Raw genomic sequence first — 19722 nt, 5'->3', positions numbered from 1 at the left:
CCTGCCCACAGTGCATCCCAGGGACACCCACTCACATCATAACCCCCATGCTGGTATTTCCAACCCCCCCCCCAAAAAAAAAAATAAATCATCCCTCACAAACCTCTCCTTGCCAGGCTTTGCTGTTGGTACCAGAGCTGGAGCCACAGCCAACAAGCAGGTCCCACCTCACAGCTCTGTTTTAAAAGGCATCTCCTTGAAAGCCACCAGACTCCCAGCAACTCTTCTGGCCATTTGCTATGGAAACCACCCCAATTTCACAGCCTGACGTTCCTGCAGAGCCTCAGGACTGACTAAACCCACCCAAACCCTTGCCCAGGTGTGACATTAGCAAAGACCATGGCTGAGCCACCAAGGCCTCCCTGCTGCAGCCAACACCTGCATGACCCTCCGTGAACTCCCACTCCCACCTCCCAGGTGGAGAAGAGGACACCCAGGCTGGGAGGGTGGCTTTGTCACCTGCACAAGATGGGAGCCACTTCCCTGGGGACGAGGTACAACCCTGGGCCAGCTGCCATTGCTCTCAATTTAGTCATCCCCTCAAAAACCATCCAGTATCTGCCTATGCTGAAGGTTTACACTCAAAATCAAGGGTGAGGAGACACTCCATTCCCAGTTCCTCTAACCCTCCTGTTCCTCCCACGGTCTGCTGTCAAATCAGGCTCTTAATTAAACATGATTAAACACACCAAGAGGGTAAATAAAGCAAGAGCAGGAGCCCTGACCTAAAGAAAGGCTTCACTTCCAGGCAGCATTTAACAAAACTGAGAGAAGTCCTGCCACCCATCTGCCTCCTGCAGAGGAACCTCACAGCATGGAGGAGACAGAGGCCCCGGGTGGAAGGAGCCAGATACACACCAAGCATGAGAGACCTTATTCTTAATTATTTATCCACCCTTCTCTGGCATCTTCTGCACTAAGGCCAGGCCAAACCTTTGCAGAAATCCAATAAACCACATCAAAAAATTTAGACCTCCTTTGGAAGGCCACCTTATGGTGGCCTAAAGGTGCACCTAAAGCTGCTCCAGATGAGCTCATTATTGGGCATGTTTACCAACATCAAGATTTTAATACCAATTTTTTTTTCTACTATGTGAAAATACCTGAGTTTATTTCCATCTCCAGCTGACCCAAAACCTTCTGGTTAAGCCATCAAAAAAAAACTCATTCAAGCTGGTTTGTTGGGGTTTTTTTTAGAGTTTGTTCTGCTGGCTGCAAGAGGGCAACAAGACACATCTCACCTGCACCCACCAGGTGGGATTTCAAGGGATGCCCAAAACTAAAGAGCCTGACACCCATTTATTATGAACTGGCTCCAATAACAAGGGGCATCTAATGATTTCTATGGGTCTGACTTTAGAAAACTTACATATTTGTGGGAGGTGGGAAATCCTGCAGGAGCCCAAAGGGGTGGTTCTGAGCCCAAAGGGGTGGTTCTGAGCCCAAAGCTGCCCTGCTCCTCCTGTTCTTCTCAGCCCAACCCAGCCCAAACCTGCCCGTGAGATCATTCCCACACATCCCATGCACCAAGGCATTCATCTCAGCTGATGTTTTAAATTCCCTCCAACATGTAGGTGGAGAATTTTAAGATCTTTTTTCCTCAATAATTCTCCTTTTTAAAAAAAAAAAAAAGACAATTTAAAGGCAAAGACAGATGTACCAAGGCCCGGGGGGGATTCTGAGAGACTGGGATGGGTCAGGATCAACTCCCAGATCATATGGGCTGCAAACACAACCATGGATTCCCCTCCTCAATCTGCTCAACACCCTGTAATGGAGGTTCAAGAAGAACAGAAACCTGATTTAACCTTTTTTTTTTTTTTCCTAAAGGATCTTGAAAATTTGAATAAGGCCAATGAATCATGCAGAAAGCTCCTGCCTTGGCAGAGAAACCCAAATTGCTGCTTTTGGGCACCCGTTTGAGATGCCCAGGGGCACATTTCAAACTGGGGCTCACTCCAAGGAGGCATTTTGCAGCCCTCACTCACATGCAGTTGTTGAGCTTTGCCACCTTTTCTGTCCTTTCTGCCCCAAAACCAAACCCCTGCTGGAGTTTTGCTGCAGCTGCTCCATCCCATCCACCATTTTAGGTGTGGGGAAACCATCAGGTTTTGCTGCCTCGCTCAGATCTTGGTTCAAACCCTCCAGGCTACCACTCCAGCCAACCCCTTGGCACCTTATGGGTCTTAACTGGCAGGTACCACCAGCCCTGACCTAAAGCATTTCCCAGAAGGGTTTAGGGGGAGCCTGTTGGTTTGGAGCTAGAGCCTTTTATCCCTTCCCTGAGCATGGAGAAACATACATCCAGAGCTGGAAAACCCAACCCAGCTCAATAGGAGGGGCTTGGATGCCTGTAAAAAGGGAATTTTCCCCTCATAGAGTAGAGGTTGCTACTGCAACCTGTTCTGCTGAACAAATCCAACCCACATTCAGGGGATGCTCTTCAGGTCCAGTTTTACCAGCCCAGCTCCAGCCTGGGGTGCATGAGACATCACTGCTCTCCCAGGGGAGATGGCTGGAGATGCTCCTGCAAGCCAAGGCCTCTGTGCAAGCCCAAGTCATGAGTTACAACATAATGGAAACCACAGGTCTTAATTTAATATTATGGTCCTCATGCCTGAATTTATGTTAATTAACCCAAACCTGCTGCTGGCTTTCCCAAATTGAACCCAGATGTTTCTACCAGGCCATTTCCTTGCTGAGTCACACAGCCAGGACCAAGCACATTCCAAGACACCACTCAGTGAAACAAGACCACTTAAAATATAATTTTTCAAAAGCCCTTTTTTGTTGATTTGGCAAGAAAATTGGCTTTATGTGCCATCAGATGGCCCTGGGCCCAGTACTACCTGTTCAGCACAACCCAGACCTAAGGCCTGGAGACAACCCTTGCTAAAAGATGATGGTTTTGCCATTCTGGGTGTGACCATGGAGGGTGGTCTCACAAACTGCCCAGAAACAGGTGCAAAAGAAAAAAAAACAAACCAAAAAAAACCAACCTGGAGAAAAGTTAGAGAAATCCCCACTCTGGGAAAGCTTCTCCCCAGCAAACATGCTCTGGGAAAACACAGGTACTATCTCCTGCAGAAGAAGGAATGACCTTCTCCAGTCAAACCACACAGCTCCTGGCAGCCACATGGCTGTCTCATCTTCCCAAACATTGCAGAGCTCCTGGCTTGAGTGACATGTTGCAGCAGTGATTTCCAAACTCCCATTAAGCTGTACAAAATTCCCTCGGTACCCTGGAGATGCAACAGATGGATTAAAAAAAGGAGATAAACTTGTTCCTGGGCACGGATTGTTTACATGGGTGACAGGCCCAGCACCTTTTGCTGCCCTGCCAAGGTGTTTTGCAATCAAAGGGAACATCTAAATAACCTCTCCTGTCTACAGCCACGCATGTGGAGACCTTCTCAGCACATGGTGGGACCTTCCCAGCAGCCGTTTGGGTCTCAGATCTTAGGGCTGACACTCACTGCAGTTTTGCTGCAGGTTTTTTGGTCAGCTCCAAGCTGAGGTGGGGGGTTTAGTCCCCAGTGCAACACCCCCAGTTTGGGTGGTGGGCAGTGGCTGGTGCACACCACACCCCACTGCACCACAGAGGAGGAAGATCACCCGCTTCTGGTGGTCAGCACACCATCTGGCACGTGTTCACTTCTCCTCCCAGCAAGATCTGACTTCTTGAGACAGTGCCCACACTTGGTTTTTTGTAAGATATCATTGGGGTTTTTAAGCATGTGGTGAAAAATCTGCCCTTTTTCTCCCCATCTACTAGAAGGGGGAAATATTCCACCTTGGGTTCAGAACAAGCCAATACAAATCACACATCCTGCATCATTCCCAAGGAGCCAAATTCTCTTGTTTCCAAAGAGGAGGATCCAAAACCATCAACCAAACCAGGTCCATCACTGTGGCTGATGCCAGGTGGCCCCACACCCCAAGGTGCCCAGCTCCTCACCAAGCTCAGCGACCAACATTTTGGTGAGACAAGTGACTTAAACAATCATAACCACCATAAACCCCCCCTTAACACATTTGCTGCAGGAACTGTGGGTATCTTAGGTGGGTTTCAAAGTTCCAGCTCCAATTAAGCTAACATCTCACATCAAAATGAAGCAGCTCTGCCAGGAGCCACTGCTTCAGGAGGATGCTGGCCACAAAAGCCTCACTCTTCCATATATAAAGCAAGTTTCCAACTGTTTAAAAATCCACCCTAAGCAGTAATTATTTCTTCTAGCATGATTTTCTTGCTCTCACCCTAACCTGCATTAGCTAGTTGGGGAGCAACGTGTTAAGTGGTCTAAGAAGTGAGATAATGGGGAAACTTTTTATGATTAGTATTTTTGGTTTTAAAATGCAAGGCTACTTAATGACAGGCAATTCCACTTCTGCCAGCACCCAACGAGCTTCTGGCCCAGCCCTGACCAGCCTTAGGGGGGACAGGACATCCCTGCACCCAGGCCAGGGACACCAAGGCTCCTGCCCCAGAGCAAATCTTGGGCATTTCCAAAGCAAGGTAAAAATCCTCAAGGAAGATAAAACAACACAGACAGAAAAACAAAAAGAAACCCAAACAACAACAAAAACCCCAACAGCCATCCCCACAACCAGCCACAGAACCAGTTCAAGAGCCCAAAGCCAGAAGGACCTCAGGCCAGCTCCAGTTTATCCACATTAATCCCTTCCCAGACGTGTTGTTCACGACTCCTTCCCTGAAATTCCCCGTTCTCGCCCAGGCTGGGAGCTTGGTTCCCATCACCTCCTGTGTGTCAGCAGGGCAGGACCAGCTGCATGCCGTGGCCCCAAATTAAAATCTCCTTTGTCTGAGACTTGATCATCCATATTAGAGGAGACAGTGAAGGCATTTCCTCCCAAAGGACACAGACACTCATTCCCATCACACCAGGATCCTGAGCAGAGCCGGCAGCAATCCCTGCCTGCTCCCACACGGGCAGCACTGGGACTGCCAAGGAGAGGCAGAGATTTGGAGTCAATACAAGAAGTCGGGGTTACATGGAGCCTGACACCTTCCTGGGATAACATAGCCAGGGTGAGGGAGCAGGATTCCCAGGGACACAGGGACGGGCAGCCCCATTTCTGCCTGTCATCCCCGAGCAGTGCCAGAGGCAGCTCCACCAGCCCTTGGCCAAAGGGCCTTCAGCAAAATGCAGAAGATTTTGATCTGGTTGGCCCTGGGGTACCTATTCTGTTAAAAAAAAAAATAAGTAAAATTTTAAAAATAGTAAAAACTCTTCCTTTCCCTGTGTGTTAGTCCAAAAAGGCAATTAAAAAAAATATCAAGCATGTTTTGCATACAGCTGAGACAAACGAGGTGGGTTAACATTTCTTTAGGAAATGCCATGGGGCTTTTCCCACACATGATCAGAGGCTCAGCCTCAATGCTGCCTGAAGCATCTTCTGCCTGGAGCCCATATTTCCTTCTCTGTTCTTTTTTTTTTTTATTCCATCCAACATCCCCTTCTCCTCCTCCCCAGAGCCTGCACCTTCAAACCCACGACACTACACGGCAAAAATTACCTGTAATTCAAATATCCTCATTTCCCACTGAAAAGATGCTCATCCACGGAGCTAGGAAAGCCCAGAATCCCCATCCCCAGGCTTCCCAGCCCCTGGCCTGTCCCTGTGGATAACACTTCAATTCATTCCCTGTGCTGACAGAGTGTCTTTCCGAGCAGAGGATAAAATAATCCTTCAAGGATGTTAATGGTGAGCAGCCTGTGCTGGCCCAGCTCCCTCCTGGCCAGCTGGAGGAACCAGCAGCTCTCCTGGATATCCAGGCATTTTGCACCCCCCGAACTGCTTTCCCCGGGGCTGGAATTGCAAATCATCCCATGGGCTTGATATTATATCACCATCCGCCGGCAGCGGGCAGGGTGCTCCGGCTTGGTGGGGATTAGAGGGAGGAGGGGAGGGTTCTATTTTTATTTTTATTCTAATTTTGTTTGTTTGTTTTAGAAAGGAAAAGGATTCCCAGGCTCAGACCGTCCCCCCTCCCCCCCGTTGCTTTTCCAACTCAGACAATCCCAGGCTCATCACCTACCTTCCATCATGGTGGCAGAATTGCATTCCTCAATTTCCCAGGAGCTGGGGCGGTGGAGGGGGTTGGGGGGGGGGGGGGTGTGGAGGGAAAAAAATGCAGGGAGAACACGATCCCGGTCACCAGCTGCTTCGAGCCAAACGCCTCTGATCCCCCGGCGGGCTTAGCTGCCAGAATAAAAAGGAAAGAAAGGCCAGGCAGGAGCCGGGATGCTACAGGCAGGCCATGGATGCTGCTGCGCCTGCATCACCTCCCGATCCCCGGAGGATGCTGAGAGAAAGGGAGGAGGAGGCGGGCAGGGCTCGTCCGCTCCCTCCCACCCCGCACCTCCTCACATGCGCGCTCGCTCCCCACGCAGCCCCCCCGGGAACACACCAACCTAATTCCCTTGATTTTTTTTTCCTCTTATTTTCTTCCCCCCCCGCCTCGCACTGTCACCAAGAGCATCCCCCCTCGCCCTGCCTCGTGACGCACTTCCCCTCCCCTCTAAGCCCGTCGCGGGGGCTGGGGGGACACACACACACGCCAGATTAATTACCAGGCGCTGTCAGGTTAGGGGAACCGGCTGGGAAAAAAAGGGGGGGATGGATCGATCCGGCGGGATGAGGTTACGGAGCTGGACGGGGGGTGGGTGCGGATCCGCGGGTGTCGTTTCCTCCCCCCACACACACCTCCCCAGCCTCTCCCGCAGCCATTCCAGGGCCAAATCCCTCGGGCTGACGTCACATCGCCAGCAATTAGCCCCCAAAGGGTGATGAGGGAGACATTTCTTCCCGAGCGCTCTTCCAAGAGAGCCTGGGAATTAATTTCGCCTGAAGAAGCAGCCGAAGCGTCGCCAGAGACGGGAACAAAAGAGGCCGGGGAGGGAGGGGGAGGTGTGCAAGGGCTGACCCCCCCCACCCCCCCGGCCTCCCCCAGGGTCCCCCCCAGCCTGGAGACCCCCCCCCCCCCCCAATCGGCCATCACACCCCTGTCCTAGGAGATGCCACCATCCTGTCCCAGCAAACTGCCACGTCCTCCTGTGCCAGCCACGGCATCCAGCCCCCCCCGCCCCCGCCAGGGCATGCCACCCTTCCCGCCTGGAAAACCGTTTCCCAGAGGAAAACTGCTCCAAGGGAGTGTGGCTGGAGGTGACAGGCAACGCCAGCACAGGGGTTACATGGGACAGGACCATCCCAGTTAAACAGGAGATTCAAAACTGGCTCTGACCAGCCAGCAATAGTGGTTATAATAATTTATAAGGATATTTTAATATCCTTGTACTTCTATAGTATTATCAATCTAATATATTTATATAAATTGTATTTAAAAATACATATGTTCCAGCACAGGGACACCACCGCAGCCCAGCACCCCAAGATGGGGGTGACTCCCACCAGCACCCACAGAGGAGCTGCCTCCCCCCTCCTGGGCACAACATTTGCAGCCCAACCAGCCCCTCACCGGCACCCACGAACTCATCTGCTCAGCATGACCTCGTGTCTGGGGTGGAAACTGAGCTTCTGCCTGTCCCCCGTCACCCCAGCACCATCCAAGCCACACACATCTCCCAGGACTTCACCCTGCTCCCAGGCAGGGACAGCAGCACCTGCAGCATTCTTCCCATCCAAAAGGAACAACCCATTTTTCTCCCCCATTAAAAACAAAATCCCATTTAAATAAACAAATAAATAATAACTTTTTTAAAAGCCGAAAACCTCTGAGGGTCTGGACAGAGCAGGAGGGAAACGAGCCTCAGCACCAGGTCATCAGCTCTGGTGTCCCACACAGTGTCCCCTCACCCAACCCCACGGCGCACACAGAGGCACAGGATTACTTAGCAGATGGTTTGGTTAATCCCCACAAGGAGCTCCTGCCACCTGCCTGTGCCTCCAGCAGGGTGGCAGGGATGGACATCCAGCACCTTCAGGAAATCCCTTCATAATCCCAGGGCCTGACCCACCTAACATGGCTCCACAGCCCCCAGACCAGCCCCAAAATGTCCCGAGGAACCAGGCAGAACACCCAGGTGATGGGCACCCACTTGGGTGGCCAGATCCCTCCTGGCCGCACCAAATAACTCATTTTGGAATCCACACAGCTGCTCAACACCTGCATCCCACCAGCTCTGCTTCCAGCTGCTGCAGACCCTCCCACAGCTCTCAGGATACTCCTCGGCAGGACTCGTGTTCCTTAACCAGGCAGGAAGAGCTGCCACATCCTCTGCAAACCCCCTCCCCAGCTGGACAACAGAGAAATAAGTTTTCTTCACCAAATTCCTCCATCCCAGTGCCAAGTTCCAGCAGCCTCCGCACTAAACCGCATCAGCACGGGTGGAAAATCCAGGGCTCATTGCTAACCCCAGCTCCAGTCAGCTCCACTGGATGTCTCAGCCTTATGAAATAATTCCTGCCATGTGGCAAGACCGAAACTCAACTTCCCCAGGGCAAAATTAACCCCACGCTAAGGACATTCCAAACCTGCTCCCTGCACTGGCTCTTCCCGAGGGCGGGATGCTCAGGGAGAGCCAGGGTGGGGGGTGCTGGGCAGGGCAGTGCCAGCAAGCCCCTCTCATCTTCATGTAAAATTGGTGTTTATGGATTTCCAGAGGATTTCCAGCCACACCAGCTGGTGCATGGACATTTCTCAGCAAACGAGCTGGAAATCTCAGGCAGCTCCTGAAGGATCTGCGATAGGAGGTTGTGAGTAACCATCAATGGGGGAAGTCAACAGATTTAATAAATAAATAAATAAATAATAATGCAGAAAATGAGTCACCAGAGTGAATTACTCATATTCCAGTGGAGTCAGGCCCTAGGTCCATGTGACAGGGAGCAGAGGAAGCCGGGGCCACGGTGGCCTGGGGCAGGCGAGGAGCACGGTGCCCAGCACCGACGGGGATTTGCTAAATAAAGCTCCAATCCTCCCACCCAGGATCTGGCCCTGGCAAATCCCCCAGCATTACCAGGGATTGTTTACATCGCCGCAGCTCCCCAACCCTTTCGCTAAACCGTAATTAAACCTGGACTAAAAATAAGGTCATCCCTTTAACTGGTCTAGGGGGGAAACGTGGTGGCCGAGGCCAGACCCCCAGGAAGGTTCATCACCAGCAGCTCCCAGCATCACGTGGTGCCTGGGATTCCTCCCTAATCACCTGCAAAATTGACTTTCCAAAGAAGTCCAACTATTTGCCTGTTCCCCTATAAAATAAATGTCTCCCATGCAGGGCACTGGAGGTTGGTGCTGGTTTGCCAGAGGTTATAAATCCTGGGATGCAGAGGTCTCACTCCAAACGGACATTTCACAGAACCATCATAGAATGGGTTGGGAGGGACCTTAAAGCTCTTCCAGTACCAAACCTCTGCATGGGCAGGGACACCTTCCTCTTGGTCAGGTTGCTCCAACCTGCTCAAGACAAGCCCAACCTCTTTCAGAAGCTGCCACTTGGGCTCTAATAAAGTGACTTTTTTTTTTTTTTTTTTTTTTTTTTCAAGATTCCTTACTCAAAAGGTTTCTCTCTACCAGGGATGGCCCCACCAGGAGCATCTCACCCATGTCTCCAGCAAGCCCAGGAGGACGTGGAGACAGAGCAGCCCATCAGCTGGGACCTGAGAACTAAATGGACTCCTACAACCTCCTCGAAAATGGGAAACTGAACCCGAAAACGCTTCACCCCGAGATGCTACCAAGGATGGCCACCCCAAGTCGTGGTTTGCTCAGCCAGAGCTTGGGACACACATCTGCAATTCCCAGCAGGAACAGGGCTGAACCAGCCCAGGGGAATGAGCCCCGCCAGCCCCTGGCTCATCCCTTCCTGCTCATCCCGGGCAGCTCGCTGCCATCAGCCCGGGGCAGGGGGGTGGCAGGAGGAGAGGAGCAGCCCGCGCCCCTCTCTGGACCTGCTGCTCCTCGCTCCACAACGCAGCCCGGTCCCTTCTGCTCCAGTAGGTGTTCTGCTCTGATCGTGCCCGCTTTTCCCAGGCACAAAGAGCCACCGAGCCCTTCCCGCCCCGGTGAGCGGCTCCGGAGAGAGACACGAGGGATAAGGGAGCGGGTCCCCAGGAGGGAGCCTCTGGCTGCAGGATGCTCCTGGGAGAGGGAAAAGAGCAGGAGGGCTGCCTGCTTCCCACAGCACTGGGGAAAACGTGCCCATCCTGCCTTTAATGGGCAGCTCCGTGGGCTTGGCCCTCCTCTGGATACAGGGAAGGGCAAAACTCCCGCGTGGAGAAGCTCCCCAGGGAAGGAGCGGGAGCAGGGCTGCCTCCCTGGCCCCACTCCTGCCTCTTGCCTTCACCCGGCATTTACCCCCAAGGGAGACAGGCCCAGGGGGGTCCCACAGCCAACACAGCTCCCGAGGAGCACCCCGCAAAATGCTCTGCACCCCCAAGCACCCCCAAAGCCCCCAGCATCCCACAGGACCCCCACCCATCCCCCGGGCTTCCCCCCATCTCCATGGCACAAGCCACAGGAGGGCTGGGAATGGGGGGGGGGGGTTCCCGACCGCCTCCATCACCAGACGTGACACAGAAGGGACACGGAGGGGAACACGCACCCCACAGCAGAGCAGCACCCCCAAAACCTCACAGGCCGGCGGGCATCCCGGCGGCAGGGGGTGGCGGAGCAGGAGAGGTTTGAGGCTGCCGGAACCAACCTCTCCTGCTTTCCCAGCCCCGGAGCAGGGAGAAGGAAAGGGGCTGCCCTCAGGGTGTTGCCGTCCCTGCTCCCAATCCCCACAAACCGCACTGCAAAGAGGCGCTGGGCTCAAAACCCTCCCTTCACCAGCACCGATGCTGGTGGAGCAGCGACCAAAACCCACCTCCTCCCCCCCAGGAGGGACACCTCCTGCGTGAGCAGCCCCCAAACCCACCTTCCTCTGATCTCTTCTCCTCCCAGCAGCCCCTCTGCACCCGGGGAAATGCGAGCTACTCTGGGCCCCTCTGTTAATCAAGGGCTAATCAGGTTAATCACCCACACCAGCACCCCAGCAACCCACCCCAAGACAGGAGGCACAGCTGGGGCAGCCCCAGGATGCTCCAGCCCCACTGAACCATCAGCCCCCTGAGCTCTGCATCTGCCCCATGACACCATTTCTGGCCTTGAAAAGGGCCGTTTATTCAAAAAAAAAGAGAAAATTTTAATTATTTAGGTTTGTTGTTGTTTGTTTTTTTTTTTCTAGAAAGAAGGTTTATCAAGAGCACTGAGCAAGCCCTGATGCATCCCACAGGTGCAGGAGTTGCAGCCAGTAGCCCTGCTTCACCCTCCATGCCTGCTCCTAGATGTTATTAAACCCATTTGGGGTTTGTTCAGCCTCAAGAGCATTTCCAGAATTGGAACAACCCTCCCTGTGTGCCCCTGAGCCCAGGCCCAGGGGGTGGGAACAGGGATGAGCCCCTCTCCCCTCCCCCAGACAAGGGAAGCTCCAGCAGGATCTGGCCCCTGGGGACACAAACAGGTGAAAACACCCCCAAAACACCATTTCATCCAATTCTGTCCCCCCCCCCCAAGCATTAATTTAATTCAGAATGCTGCACCCCAAGGGTGGAGAGGGGTGGTCTGGCAGCACGGGGGCATGGGGAGGGTATCCAAGCTGACATCAGCTTCCAAATATAAAATAAACTGGATGGGAGCAGTGTCAGCTGTGGGTGTTTCAAAGCAGCTTCATGCTTTTGGACACTTTCCCCTGGTTAGACGAGTAAAAGCAGGCTCTGAGCTGCTGTTCCCCCCCCCTTCCCCATAGTTTAGGCAGTGGCTTAATTAGAGTACCAATTAGAAAGGGGTGGAAGGGGGGGGGGGGGAAATCAAAGAACCAGCATGGGATGACCAATGATCCAGAGCAGAACAAGCCCAAAGCTGTGCTGCCCAGCACCCTTCACTGCTCCAGCACCAGCCTGGGGTGAGCACAGCCCCAGGGACCCCCAGCTCTGGGGTGGGAAGCTCCCATGGGAGATAAACCGGGAATTTTTGCACTGGTGCAAGTCCAATGGTATTTCAAACGTGTTGGTTTTTTTCTTTCCCACCAGGTGTCATGGTTTATTAACTTTAAATAGGTTAAAATACCATCTTGACCAAGCAGGAGCAAACCCTGGGAATAGTGAAGATCATCTACGGTGCTCTGGGCAGCCAGGAGGGAAAGTTTCTCCCAGGGAAGAAACGTTTATCCCTCCCTTGTAAGAAAAAGGTCTCTTCCTGCAAGCTCCAGAAACGTGTGGGAGGGCAAGGCCGAGAGTGTTGGGTGGGAGGAACAGCAGGTGGGAGACAAGGAGGTGTGGCCCTGGCTGGGCCCAGCCAGCTGCACTTGTACATCATCTGTCTCCAGCTGTGCAGTCATCCAGATGTGCTCAGGATCCAGCTGTGCAAAGGCCCAGCTGCACGGGGTGCCAGCTGTGCAAAGGTCCAGCTGTGCTGCACTGTCAGCTGCAACCGGATCCAGATGTGCATTGCTCCAGACGTAAAATGATCCAGCTGTGCGCGATCTCCCAGCTGTGCGCGGATCCAGCTGTGAACTGCTCCATCAGTGTGAGCCCCCCCAGCCGGGCCCCCACCCAGCACTGCACACTCCCAGCTGTGCACCCCTCCAGCTGTGCAGAGCCCTGGCTGCACGGGACCACAGCTGGGCTTGTCTCTGGCCTCGCCAGAGGTTTGGGGCCCCGCCACGAACTGCTCCAGCTGCCTGGCTCTCCAGCTGTGAATGGCTCCAGCTGTGCCAGACCCCGCCTGCCTGTGTCCCTGCTGCGCGTGTCCGAGCTGCGTCCCCTGCGGTGACATCCCCGCCCTGCACATCCCGCCTGCTCCGCCTCCCGCCCTGCAGTGGCCTGGGACCTCGGCAGATGGGGCTGTGCAGCTGTGCGGGCAGCGGTGCGGGCGGGAAGGGGCTGTGCAGCTGTGCGGGCAGCTGTGCGGGCAAGGTGGGGCTGTGGGGGACCCACAGCAGGAACTGCCGCCCACAGCGGCCCCTCCTGCGGGGAATTATCTCCTCTGAAATAATATAAATATAAATATAAATATAAATATAAATATAAATATAAATATAAATATAAATATAAATATAAATATAAATATATACATATACATATACATATACATAATATAAATAATATTATGTCACACTAGATATGTGTGTAAAATAAATACATATAAATACATCTATAAATTCTATTTAATTGCAGTGACCCCCTCTCTGCTATGAGGAGCTTGCTGTGGGGATGAGGGTGTCCCCAGGCTGGTCCTGCTGTGCCCCCCCGTGGGTCAGTCCCTCACCAGCCCCCCCTCCAGCCCCCCAAAGCAGTGACAAACGGGGAGCCCTCGGGGACAGGGAGCCCTGGAGGGGGCAGTGGCTCCTTCTGTCACCCCAAAAGGGACACTTGGCAGAGCCACACCACCTAAAAGCATCTTCAGTGGCATCAGCTGGCCACGACCTGCCCTGTCCTTCCCCAGCCTGCCCCGGGACCATCCCGGCCGGCATTCCCGCCGCCAGACCGGGACACCCACCTCCCCTCCGCACGGAGGCGGCCGGTGCCGGGAGCGGTCGGGCCGGGTTCCAGCACCGGGGGCTGGACAAGCTCTGCCCGCCTGCCCCAGCCCCAGCCCCTTCCTGTTTTTGACTCCGAAACCGTCAGTGCTTCGGGTTTTCACTTCTTTGTTTTCAGCTGTAGGACTTTTTGGTGAACTCTGAGCCGGTGGCACCGGAATCTCCCGGGCTGGCAAAGGGCTCCCAGCCCTGCCCCAGTCATTGAGAATCAGCATCACAGAACAGTTTGGATTGGAAGGATCTTAAAGATCATCTCGCACCAACTCTGTGGTTGGAATCCAAACCCTGGAGTGTAACTTGTAGTTATTCAGATGAGAACCCCACATGCACAAAACTTTTCCTTGGAAGAAATCCAAGATTCCAGCAACACTTTCACTGGTGGAAGAACCATCGAACCCCAGAACTGGTTTGGGTTGGGAAGGACCCTAAAGCTCATCCAGTCGCAACCCCTCTTGCATGGGCAGGGACACCTCCCACCAGCCCAGGCTGCTCCAAGCCCCATCCAACCTGCCCTTCAACACTGCCAGGGATGGGGCAGCCACAGCTTCTCTGGGCAGCCTGGGCCAGGGTCTCACCACCCTCACACTAAAGAATTTCTTCCTAATGTCCAACCTAAACCTCCCCTCTTCCAGTTTTGATCCATTTCCCCTTGTCCTCTCCCTCCCTGCCCTTGTCCCAAGCCCCTCCCCAGCTTTCCTGGAGCCCCTTCAGGCACTGGAAGGTGCTCTCAGGTCTCCCTGGAGCCTTCTCTTCTCCAGGCTGAACACCCCAACTCTCCCAGCCTGTCCCCAGAGCTGAGCTGCTCCAGCCCTCTCCGTGGCCTCCTCTGGACTCACTCCAGGAGCTCCATGTCCTTTTTGTGTTGGGGACCCCAGAACATGCTGGGGACTCCAGCACCCCAGGAGTGGCTCAGGCTCTGGCAGGGGCTGCTGGTGGCTGCACCGCGCTGTGCGTTGCTGACTCCTACAGACCAGCAGGAAAGAGGAACATGGAAAACCAGCCCCACACCCAGGAGAGCGCCGGTGGGAAAAGCAAGAGAGCCGGTTTATTATTTTATTTCTTTGCATCATGGTTTCTATTAACAACGCTGACCTGGGGGTCAGAAGTTTCCTGGCAGTGCTGGGGGCTCTGCGGGACCCTTGTCCCTGTGCCCTGGGCAGCCGGGAAGGGCCGGCCCTGCTCCCTGCGCAGGACCGGGGCCCGCGGGCGGTTTGGCAACTGCTGGAAATCCCCCCTGAAACCCCAGCTCGATGGCCTCAGCGGGAAACTATGTCCCCAGGGACGGCTGCCACGCGGCCACTGCTGAAGCGGGGGCTGTTGGTGACATCCATCACTAGTGCTGGCAGCCAGGAGGGGACAGCGTGTGCTGCCCCCGGTCCTGCAGTGCCCAGGCTGGAGATCCTCAGCCCCTTGGGCTGGGGTCCTGCACCGTTCACCCCACACACCCCCCGGCCCCTGGGTCCAGGCAGCGTTGCACACCCCCCATTGCACCCCCTGCCCAGTTGCAGCCCCTGCTTGTACACTGTGCTTGCACACTCTGGTTGCATGCTGTGGTTGCACGCTACTGTTGCACACCTCGTTGCACTCCCCAGTTGCAGACCTGGGAGCGCCCTCCCCCTCGCCCCCTTCCCCTGCTGGAAACACACACTTTCTGCACCCTGTTTTGCTGCAGGTTGTGTTTTTCATCCTGTTTTCCCCCCACAATCTGAGCAGCAGTGATGTCCGGCCCCTGTGGGTGCAGCTGGGACCTGCTGGAGGGGGTTGCTAGAGGCACCAGGGCTGCACCCATGGTGGGACCACCGGTATGGGGGAGCAGGCCCCCACCAGCACTGTCCAGCCCAGCTGCTCCAGACCAAGGAGGAAGTAGGACATCACTGCCTGCACACGGATGTGCTGCTGCAGCTGAAGGAAACCACGGAAACCCCACGGAGAGCTCGGGGCCATCAGGTGTTTTGGACACAAGGGCAGTAAAGCAGAGCCAAGACCTTGTCCCCTGAGGAAAGGAGGAAAACGGAGCCAGCGCCTGCACCTGACCTGGGAATTCCCAGCCCAAAATGGAGGGAAAACTGAAGGGATTTGGGTTAGTTTTGCACCGTAGCTGCCATGGAAGCATTTCTGCCGAGAAGGAGAAGTGAAAGGAGGGAGGGTTTCAGCGCAGAGCAACGCACTGAAGCGGCTGCCTGGCAGAACTGGGTCATCAGAGGGAAGGGAATGAAGCAAGAGAAGGGAATCGAGCAAGGGAAGGGAATAGAGCAAGGGAAGGGAATGAAGAAGGGGAGGGAATGAAGCAAGGGAAGGCTGGCATAGGGGAGAGGGCCAGGGCAGAGCTCCCCATGCTGGCCCTGCACCCAGGCACACCCTGCCCCACCCCCCTCGCCCCTCCAGGCCTGCTGGTTCACCTGCAGCTTCAGCTCTTTGCTGTCTGCCCTCGCTGGCCACTTTCTTCACCCCGAACTGCGAATGTTTTTCCAGCCCAATAACCCGTTTCCCATCTGTGCACATTCCTGGGAGCCACAGCCAGGCACAGCTGGGCACAGCTGGATGCAGCTGCCGCAGCAAAGGCAATGGGTAAAGGATGCCCAGGGATGGAATCACTGGAAAAGAGAAATTGGAATCAGCACCACCGAGACTTTTCCCATCAGAGATTAAAACCCCAACAAGGTGCTTCCACTTCAGGAGAGCTGTGGAGACCCCTGCGGTCCTACGGGAGGGTCTCCACCCGTGCCGAGGGTGGCCCAGGGGAAGTCCCCGGTGGCCCAGGGCTGTCCCCTCACCCCGCCACCGCCTGCCAGCAGGATGTTTTTTTACTGGAAAGTCGGTTTCTTTGGGTCAGGCTGGGACATGAAAGTGCCCCACGAGCCACGCTGGGCGCAGGCTGCGCTGCCGGGGCCATCGCCTTCCTGTCTGCTCAGCTTTCCTGTCGCCACAGGCACCGCTCCGGAAGGCCAAGGTCTCGCAGCCAGCACCATGGAGAGGGTGGCCAAGCCCTCTGGCCACAGAAAGCCTCTTCTCTCCCCGTTGGTAGGACAAGGGCTCCAAGACCCCACCGGGTTTTGGCCAAAGGAGGGTTGGGTGTTCTCACTCCCCACCTTCACCAGCGCTCAAGACGCTGCCCGGGCCGGCCCGTGACAAAAAGCAGCAGCAGGAGCAGCAGGCAGGGTCATGCTTTCATTTATTCACTTCATATAAAAATCTCTTAAGAATGCATCTGAACACAATATATAATACTATAACATACATTGTGTGAAACTTTTTGGAAACAATAAAATAACCACCTGGAACAATGCAGTGTTCAACAGACATACAAACCCATTGATCATGCACAACTGTGCTATTTTCATTAACTAGTTAGTCACGAGTTGGACCAAAAGCTTGAAACATTATTTTACAAACTGAGATTGACACGGCTCACGATGCCGGACAAGCTTTGTCAGAAGAAGTTTCACAGCACAATTATTACATCAGTTCACATTTTTTTTTTGTCATAGAAATTCACATTGGGTTGTTCAGAAATTGGAACGTGACATTTATAAGCTGGCCCGTTCGTGGGGGGGGGGGGGGGTTGTTATTTTTGGGGGGGTTCTCACCCTCCCACACACCTCGAGGTTTTACAGCCTCCGACTTCCAACCGCTCACCCGCTGCCCGGGGGTCTGGTTCCCTCCCCCCCAGGTTGGCCATGGAGATGACCCCCCCCCACCCCCCCCACGGGTGGCTGCCACCCAAATGCCCTTCCTGGGTTGCGTCTGTCTCTTCAGCTATGTTCAGGTTCTTGTATTTTATGCAATACAAAAGGTTACAAGAAAACAAAACAACAACAACAAAAAAAAGGCAACTCTTGTTCCGAGTTTTCTACACCATTAGCGTCGCCGCCGACAGGCAAGGCTAATTCATATAAATTAATAACTTACAAAACATTACAGTATATACATGACGTAATAAATACACTGTTATAAACAGTAATGGAGGTGTTAGAGCTCAAGGCAGTGCAGGAGGAGGACGGTGGACCTAAAACCTAGGAGAGGTGACCGGTGGGGCAGGAGAAACACAAAGACCCGAGCGTGCAACGTCCACTGAGCCAAGGAGCTGCCGAGGGGGACGGGGCGTCGCACGCTGCCTGAGCGGGCTGGACACACGTGTGCTGTGCCATGGAAACAAACCCCCTCTGTCCTGCACACACCAAAACCACAACCCCGCCGAGGAGGCAACACCCTGAGGCCCAGCAAGCCAACAGAGATGGTGCGCAATGGCATGAAGTGACTTCAGACGGGTCGCCTGGGGTGTTAAGAAGACCACTAGAGGTGCAGGGATGCAAAACAGAGGGGTTTCCCTTCCATTTAGTCTGTAAAAGTGATTACCTGCAATAAAGTGACAGGTATTGCCGTGAAAAAAAGGAAGACTGCTTCTTGTAACAGGAAGAATCAAAAAAGTATCGGTCAATTTTGAAACACTTTGTGTCGCTTTGTATCCTAAACTCCGTGTATGTAATTAACAGACTCTTGAAAAGACATGAAAGTGTTTACAAAGAAGGCACACAGGTCTGCAGACAGGTGGTCAGGTGGACAGGTTTTATATGGAGAGTTATTAATCAGTAGTTTCTATCGGTCTAACTGGTATAAATTCCAAAACTAACAGTATAAAATCTCTCAGTTGTGTGTCATTTACTCTTCAGTCATGACCCAAGCCAGCTCCAGGACAACACGATGCTCTTGGCTGACAAGGCTTAAACCACAACGTCAATCACCTGTTAATTTCCTGAGCAATCATTCACTACACGATCTTTAACCCTGACTCCAATCTCAAGTAGCTGGGAAGATCTTGCAGCCAGTGTTAGACACAGGCCTCGGACCCAGGCTGCAGGCCAGTCCGTCAGACTGCTTGCATGCTTGTTAAGCGTTTAAAATCCACTCACATGGGTACAGGACATTATGTGTCAACAGGAGACGTGTCCTCTGTCACAATTTCTATGTTTGCCTCCCTCTGTGAATCCTCCTCCCCTGGAGCAGCCACGCAGAGTGTCTTTGTATTGCTGAAGTAGCCGATGCTCTCGCCGTCCTTCTCCGGCCCGTCCGAATCCTCCTCCTCCAGCGTCAGTTCAAACTGGAACTTCTCCATCAGGTTCTGGCAGTCCCTGCCCTGCTCCTCCAGTGGAGGAGAGGGGCTCTGAGGTATCATGCTCTGGTACCAGTTCCTGTTGTCCTCCAGCGTGTCCAGGATGTCCTGGGCATCGGGCTGCACCAGGTCAGCCCACGTCTCCCAGAGTGGATGGACGATGTAGTCAATGAATCCCACCTGAAAAACACAGGAACATGCACACTCAGGGGAAGGGAATGGCTAGGAGCAGGTGGGTGGCTACATTAAAGTTCAAATTCTGTTAATTTATGAGTTTTACAAGCAAAATTCCCACCCCAGAGCGAGTCCCCAGACCAGCACAATCTAACTGCAGACCCAAAGCTGCACCTACAGCGTTGGACTCAGTTGATGTCTTGTCCAAAATCAAACTTTGGACGATCAAACTAAAGAATCAAATGATCAAACTAAAAAATCAAACTAGAAGCCGGAACCACCTGGAAACTCGGTGACAGAGCCACCAATCCCATCCCTGTCTGCAGCTGTGGTTTTAAATATCCCTGTGGATGTCTGTTGCTGACAGCAGCTCAATCTCTGCCCTACAGAAGTTGAGGGAAGTACTGGAATCCCTGCGCTGCAGAAGTTGGGGGAAGCAATTCCTCTGAAGGCAGAACACAGAACCACAGAATGGTGAAGGTTGGAAAGGACCTTAAAGATCATTAAGTTCCAACCCCCTTGCCATGAGCAGGGAACCACTAGACCAGGTTGCACAAGCCTCATTCAACCTGGCCTTGAACACCTCCAGGGAGGGGACATCCAGAACCTCCCTGGGCAACCTGTTCCAGTGCCTTCCTACCCTCATGGTAAAGAATTTCTTCCTGACATCTGACCTAAATCTCCTAAAATGGTTTAAAGCCATTGTTCCTTCTCCTTTCTTTGCAAGCCCTTGTAAAAAGTCCCTCCCCAGCTTTCCTGGAGCCCCTTCAGGCACTGAAAGGTCTCCCCGGAGCCTTCTCCTGCAGGTTAAACAGCCCCAACTCTCTCAGCCTGTCTCCAGAGAAGAGGGATGCATGTTCCCAGCTGTCAGTG

The 19722-nt window shown here is 53.7% G+C and overlaps 2 protein-coding genes across 8 annotated transcripts in view; both read right to left on the bottom strand.

The window, feature by feature from the left end:
* Nucleotides 1-6124, bottom strand: part of SGIP1 (SH3GL interacting endocytic adaptor 1) — a 48857-nt gene extending 42733 nt beyond the window's left edge. Inside the window, exon 1 of the mRNA XM_051625537.1 lies at nucleotides 6062-6124. Within this exon, the coding sequence (XP_051481497.1) occupies nucleotides 6062-6071 (10 nt within the window). The 5' untranslated portion in view covers nucleotides 6072-6124. The remainder of the gene's footprint in view (nucleotides 1-6061) is intronic.
* Nucleotides 6125-16720: 10596 nt separating this feature from the next.
* PDE4B (phosphodiesterase 4B) overlaps nucleotides 16721-19722 on the bottom strand; it is a 202054-nt gene continuing 199052 nt past the window's right edge. For all 7 annotated transcript variants that reach the window (XM_051625507.1, XM_051625508.1, XM_051625510.1 and 4 more), the window contains one exon: nucleotides 16721-18855. In XM_051625507.1, the coding sequence (XP_051481467.1) occupies nucleotides 18490-18855 (366 nt within the window). In that variant the 3' untranslated portion in view covers nucleotides 16721-18489. The remainder of the gene's footprint in view (nucleotides 18856-19722) is intronic.

This window comes from Apus apus, chromosome 7, assembly GCF_020740795.1.
Source record: "Apus apus isolate bApuApu2 chromosome 7, bApuApu2.pri.cur, whole genome shotgun sequence".
NCBI classification, from domain to species: Eukaryota; Metazoa; Chordata; class Aves; order Apodiformes; family Apodidae; genus Apus; species Apus apus.
The sequence above is the reverse complement of the archived record's forward strand: the minus strand, read 5'-3'. Positions and strand labels throughout refer to the sequence as shown.